The sequence below is a fragment of the Colletotrichum phormii genome, assembly GCF_030913505.1.
Source record: "Colletotrichum phormii strain CBS 102054 chromosome Unknown BDP81scaffold_65, whole genome shotgun sequence".
Taxonomy (NCBI): Eukaryota; Fungi; Ascomycota; class Sordariomycetes; order Glomerellales; family Glomerellaceae; genus Colletotrichum; species Colletotrichum phormii.
Window position 1 is genome coordinate 1 of NW_026851507.1, and position 6,054 is coordinate 6,054.

Consider the following 6,054-nt stretch of genomic DNA (forward strand, 5'->3'; position numbering starts at 1 on the left):
CCCGCAGTAAAAGTAGCCGGAGAATAGCTCGAGACGCCTCCTACCGAATATCTCCCGCTCGGTAGTCCTTATACCTTACTATACCCGTATCTACTCCGTCTCTGCCCTCCTCGGGTATCTAGCAAACGTATACCTCTCGTCGTCCCTTACCCCGAAATATAATACGTACCTCTTACGTCGCCCGTGAAGCTGCGCGAGAAATACTTCTATTTCGCTAGCCTTGCCTATCTTCTCTACCCTAACTCTCTATTAGTCTAGCTTTATATACCTATCTAGCATATGGAACGCTGCCCGGCCTCCTTTATTATCTTCTGCTATACTGTCCTCGCTATTATAGCCGAGAACGAACCTTAATCTTAACCCTGATCGCCCCCGCGGTAGACGTCGTATACTTCTTCGTCCTCTTTATAGCTAGAACGGTTACTTCTCCCGTTTATTATTCGGTCGAGAACGACCCGTCTTATTCGTCGCCGGCGAGATACTCTTCTATTCCGCCTCCTGTTGCGATCCGCTGCTGTTGCCGCTGCGGCGTACTACGACTAATGCGCTCGGCTGCCCGTCGCGCCCCGCTCGCCCGCTCTCCTGCACGAATCGGCGGAGTCCCGTTGGCATGTCGGCGTGGATCACGAGCCGTACGTCCGGGATATCGATGCCCAGTCCTAATGCGTTCGTCGCCACTACGACGCCCTCGGCCCCGTTGCTTTGACGCCACGCCTCGAGCCGAGCCGTCTTGCCCTCTGTCGAGTCGACGTCGCTGAAGAACGTGGCGCACCCCAGCACTGATCCTAAACGCTCTACCCGCTCGATTGACGTGGCGTATACCACCGCCTTGCCTCGCCCGCCGCTGGCCAGAAGCTCACGTACCCACTGGACTGCTACCCGGCATACCTCGGCCTCAACCGTGTCAAGTGTCTTGAGCGCCGCGTCATCTTCGTCTTGTTCTGCGCCACCGTCGTCCTCGTCACTGATCCTGTCGCTTGCTATGACGACGGAATATCCTATGTTCTTGCGCGTCGTTGCTGTTCGGAACATGCTTACACGACTTGCCTCTAGTCGCATCGCGTGGAAGAATACTACTTCGTCCCTTAGCGTAAGCGTCGCTATTAAGTATATCGTTTATATACCGAACTTGCGAATCGCCTCCCCGAGCTCGCTAAGCCGTGGCCGGAAGCTCTGTAAACCCTTTAGTATATATAGTACTCGTTTATAACGACGCGGTCTAGCGCCTACCTCCTTTCTAGCCGTACGATAAAGTCTCTAAACCCCTTTATAACGGCTAACTCGACCGTAACGAAGATGATGGACGCCGCCTGGTTGTTCTTCCGGCTCTGCTATAGTGCGATATGATCCCCGCCTTGACGTATCGCCTATGCAGATCCGTCCGCAGCGCTACCAGCGGCGTCACAACCACCGTCACCCCGTCCGGCGAGCAGAACGCCGGCAACATGAACGAGACGCTCTTGCCGCCGCCCGTCCCCATTACCTACACGATCGGCGTATACCCGCTGGCGATGGCGAGCACCGCTTCTCTCTAGTTTCCGCGGAACCCCGCCGAGTCGTCCCCGTCATCTACCGTAGCTAGCCCTCTAAGTCTATCCTCCTTAGCTTCTCGAACCGTCGGAGCCTCGCCTCGAGCCGTGGCCCTTCGTACGCCTCCGTCTTTTTCCTCTTATATCCCGCGGAGTCCTATTTCGACTCCGAATCCTCGGCGCCGAACCTTAAAAACCTATACTACTAACGGCTAACTCTACGGAACTATTATTACCTCGCCGCGAGACCACTACCGAACTATATAAGCTCTCGTACGTAGATCATGCCCACTAGCCGCGTACTATATCCCGCCTATAAGTCCTACGGGCTATCCTCGACCTCGTCTATTCCCTCGTCCGACCCCAAGCCTTCGTCGTCTCCACCCGGCCGGCCAAACGACTCGTTCAAGTAGCGGTTAGCAATACCGATGGCTATATACTGCCATATACTTACGTTAACTTAGCATCCTAGCAGCCTCATACTAGTGCGCTGTATAATCCGCCGCGCCCTATCTGTCGTCTACGTTCGCTTATCTTTCTACGTCTAGTCGCCTACGTATGTGCTCTTATCCCCTGCCTCGTCTGTATTTATACTGCGATTGTTGCTATCCCTGACGTTTGTGTTATCCCTCCGTTCTTCCAATACTGCTGCCGTCCTGCTTTCTTCCGGGTCCATCTGCCGAATAATGTCGTCTGCCCATAAGAACGCGCTGTATCCGCTGGCCTCGTACATGATGCCCTGCACCTCCTGCCAGAATGGCAAGATGAGCCACAGATACTATATGATGAGCTCGCCGACCTCCCTCGGCAGATAGCGGTGGATCACCTTCGCCTGGCCTGTCGTCCGGTACCCTTTATAGTACGCCGTAACGAAGCATAATATCTTATTATATACTAATATGTTGCGGACGCTCCTGTTGACCGTATTGACCGTCTGTAGACCTACAAGCTCGCTCGCCCGCACCGGCTGCCCGCTAAGCATATGTAGAAGTATCCATAGTCGCTCGCGGAGTCGTTCAAATGTCCTCTCGAACTCCTGCACAGCTGACGGCTAGAACGGTCGGTCTATTGACCTATAATCGTTACTTATGCTGCTCAGTCCCCAGCGCTCTGCTGCGGCGGGTAACTGCGCCAGCCGTATAAACAGCCAGCCGTCCCCGCTAGAAACCTAACTATTACGGTCGTCGGTAAGAAATGAGTAGCCCGGCTTCGTCTCGCTGTAGTCGTCTTCGATCGATGACCATGGGATGGCTGGCAGCTGGGACCGCACGTCACTTTCGGGACCGTCTGGCAAACCTGAATCCTCCGTCGCCGTCAGCTCTACGAGTAGCTCCCGCGTCTCTCGGACCAGCTCGTACAGTGCGTCTGACAGCTGCCCCATCGTGAACCGTACCCGTCTATATAACACGCGATCGCCCACCCAGTCCATGACACCCGCCGCTGCTGTGTTGTATTGGATATGCATCCCGTACGTCCACGTCTCGAGAATCCAGTCCATCGGCGTCGGCTCTGCGTCCTTCTCGCCCGTCGTACGCGTCATGAACCGCCGTATCTTTACCCACATATACTAGAACAAGCTCTGCGCCGCCTTCTCTACTTCATCCTTCCCTAGAGATCTTTCTAGCTCGGTAACCTTATTATACCGCTCGGTATATACCTAATAAATCACTAGCATATACGCTACCTTAATAACGGCTAAGTACTTTATTATATAGTCTATAATCTAAACCTAGCCGCTATCCTCGGTAATGCCTATTACCGCGAGTATGCTAAAAAAAAGCACTACTATAATCTCCGCCCTTCAGCTAGTAGTCCAGTATGCTGATGAGTATATTAAACGCTGTGCGTTCTAGCTTCTCCGGCGTTTGGTGCCCCGTCCCCGTGCTAGCTACTTCCGCTATCTGCTCGAACGAGTCCCACGCTTCTCCCTATAACGACGTTAGTTTATACGGTAGCCGCTTGTCGTCGTCCATTAAACCCTTATTACCTTCTTTAATAATCCTTATTCTTATTATATTTCTAGAAATACCCTACTATTTGAATACTGTTTATGACCCCTCTTAACTCTAACTATCTCTATTACCTTTATCCTCTTTTCTACTATTTCTTTACTTTTTTATAATCTTTATAAGTAATCTAATAAAAAGTATAACTAATAAATACTAGTACTGAGTTTAACTCCTATCCTCTATTTAGTCTACTACTTAAGTTTTAAAATATAAGACCCTAAGATACTCATACTAGTACTAACCCTAAGATCCTTATATAATATCTACCTAAATACGTTCTAAATCCTCTTCCTAGAGCATATATATCACCTTACATAACCGACTACTCTGTATCCCACCCCATAAAATCAGTCTGCCTAACTAGATATGCTAATCGTCCTTCGTAACTAACGCCCTTACCTCCCCCTCCTCCTCCATCACCCTTTGCTTTACCCTCTCTACCCCGTCCGGGTCCGTTCGTACTATACCCTACCCGTATATCTCGAGTAGTCGCCCACCGTATGGGTAACTTCGGTCCGTCGCCCTACTATAACGCTCCCCCTCCTTATCCCGGCTATCCTAAGCCTTATATATCTCCTGAGTAGCCCGTACTCGAAGCATGTAGAAAAGTCCTCTAGCCGCTTCTTCCTAAATATCTCCTGATGCGCTAGCTCGATACCCTTCTCGATATCCGCCCAGTCTTCCGCCCGTCCGCGCTCTCTATACTCCGCCGACCGGTGCTCGTGGGCCTGCTCTTGGTACTAGCAGTATATGCACTATTGACCCTATGTCCCAGTAGTCTCCGGAATCTCTCCACTTGCTCCGCCTCCCTCATCCGCTCCTTCTCGAGCCCGCGCCGTATTATTACCGTCTACCGCTCGCCGTCCTCGAAAGCTCTTATGCACCCCTCGGGCACCGTCTCCTCCGCCGCTCCTTGCTCTAGCATACCGTCTATATCCTCCGCCTACCTCCGCCGCTAGCACCTGTCGCACTACGCCTCCCCCGCTTCGCACCATAACCGGTCCGTCCTTCCGTCTATTACCCGGTCGAGCACTACCCGCCGGCACTCGCTCGTTCGTATGAACTCGTCTGCTGGCCCGCTGTCTTGTCTGCCGCTGCCGCCTCGCCCTGGTCCTGCCGCTGCTGCTGCCGCCGCCCGGCAGACTACGACCGACCTACTTAGCCCTCCGTCCCGCCCTGCTCGACTGCTCTCTTATATAAAACGTGGAAGCTGCCGCGGTATGTCCGCGTGCACTACTAGCCGTACGTCCGGTATATCGATGCCGAGCCCTAGCGCGTTCGTTGCGACCACTAGCCACCCTCAGCCCCGCTACCCCGTCGCCATGCCGCCAGTCGATCCGCCTTGCCCTGGCTCGTATCGATGTCGCTATAGAACCCCGGACATCCTAGCGCCGCGCTTAACCGCTCTACCCTCTTTATCGATATGCGTAGATAATTACCTTACCCGGCTGCCCGTTAGCGAGCTACCCTTCCGCGGCGCGGTAATACGCTTCGTCAATACTATTAAACTCCCTGCTCCCCTTCCCGCCCTGGCCGCGTCTGCCGGTGCGTTGAGACGAGCTCCGCCCGCCGTACCCATCTACCCTTACGATGCTATACTCAATATTCCTCCTACTTATCGGGGCCCGGAATAGTTACGTCCGGTTACGATCTATCCCTATAAGCCCGAAGAATGCCTTCTCGTCGCCCGGCGCTAACGTGGCCGTTAAGTATACGATCTGTACCCCGAACTCTCGTATCGCTGCGCTAACCTCGCGTAGCTTCGGCCGGAACGACCGGGTCCCCTCTAGTATAACGTAGCATTCGTCAACTACGACGCGGTCGAGCGCTTGTCGTGACGTAAGCCGTGCTATGAAGTCCTGGAAGCCTTTATTGACGGCGGACTCGGGCGTAACGAAGATGATGGATGCGGCCTGGTTGTTCTTATGGCTAAGCTATATATGGGAGGCGATCCCTAATTTAGTATACCGCGCCTCTAAGTCGGTCCGAAGCGCGGTAAGTGGTGTAATAACTACCGTTACGCCGTCCGGTGAGCAGAACGCTGATAGCATAAACGATAAACTCTTACCGCTGCCCGTGCGAACCGCCGTAGCCGGGCCTCGAGACGGACGCCGTCGTAGAGCTCTACCTTTCGCTTCGAGCCGCTGCGGTAACCGTCGCTCGCCCCGGTCCTCGTCCCCAAACCCCAAGAACCGATGCCACTGCGAGCTGACCTTACGAAACTGCTGCTGCTTAGCCGCTACCCCCGCTACCGAACTGGACTAGTAGCCGCCCATAGATCATACCGGCGATCCGCGTCCCGTGCCCGGCTTATAGATCCCACGGGCTATCACCGAGCTCGTCTTCGTCCTCGTCGTCTCCCTTCTTCCCTAGATCCCACCCGCCCGAACGCCTCGTGTAAGAATCGGTTGGCGATAGCGATGGCAATATGCCGCCACATGCTCACGTTCAGCTTGTTACCGAGTAGCCGGCCTACTGTGCCGTTATATAATTCGCCTAGCCCGGTCCGTCGTCCA

The 6,054-nt window shown here is 53.9% G+C and overlaps 4 protein-coding genes across 4 annotated transcripts; 1 reads left to right on the forward strand and 3 right to left on the reverse strand.

Moving 5' to 3' along the window:
* Positions 1-531: 531 nt before the first annotated feature.
* Positions 532-873, reverse strand: BDP81DRAFT_268223 (P-loop containing nucleoside triphosphate hydrolase protein; the record flags this gene model as incomplete). The annotated part of the gene is made up of 1 exon (XM_060582908.1): positions 532-873. A coding segment is annotated over one exon (342 nt), but the record flags the coding sequence as incomplete, so codon positions are not given.
* BDP81DRAFT_443935 (uncharacterized protein) lies at positions 651-1,775 on the forward strand. Its single transcript, XM_060591764.1, has 4 exons — positions 651-1,114; positions 1,198-1,287; positions 1,338-1,534; positions 1,606-1,775. The coding sequence occupies exons 1-4, from the start codon at positions 983-985 to the stop codon at positions 1,736-1,738; spliced, it is 552 nt and encodes a 183-aa protein (XP_060437343.1). The 5' UTR covers positions 651-982; the 3' UTR covers positions 1,739-1,775.
* Positions 1,776-2,697: 922 nt separating this feature from the next.
* BDP81DRAFT_401281 (uncharacterized protein) lies at positions 2,698-3,069 on the reverse strand (the record flags this gene model as incomplete). The annotated part of the gene is made up of 1 exon (XM_060588798.1): positions 2,698-3,069. The coding sequence occupies one exon, from the start codon at positions 3,067-3,069 to the stop codon at positions 2,698-2,700; it is 372 nt and encodes a 123-aa protein (XP_060437344.1).
* Positions 3,070-5,295: 2,226 nt separating this feature from the next.
* On the reverse strand, positions 5,296-5,664 carry BDP81DRAFT_274533 (uncharacterized protein; the record flags this gene model as incomplete). Its single annotated transcript, XM_060582958.1, has 2 exons — positions 5,296-5,467; positions 5,507-5,664. Coding segments are annotated over 2 exons (330 nt in total), but the record flags the coding sequence as incomplete, so codon positions are not given.
* Positions 5,665-6,054: the final 390 nt, after the last annotated feature.

Excerpts from the sequence above, each read along its gene's own strand:
- BDP81DRAFT_443935 (XM_060591764.1), top strand. The coding sequence starts at position 983 with ATGACGACGGAATATCCTATGTTCTTGCGCGTCGTTGCTGTTCGGAAC. Across the intron at positions 1,115-1,197 it reads GCGTCGCTATTAAGTATATC|TACTCGTTTATAACGACGCG; the intron begins GTTTATATACCG and ends TAGTATATATAG. Across the intron at positions 1,288-1,337 it reads TTATAACGGCTAACTCGACC|TGCGATATGATCCCCGCCTT; the intron begins GTAACGAAGATG and ends GCTCTGCTATAG.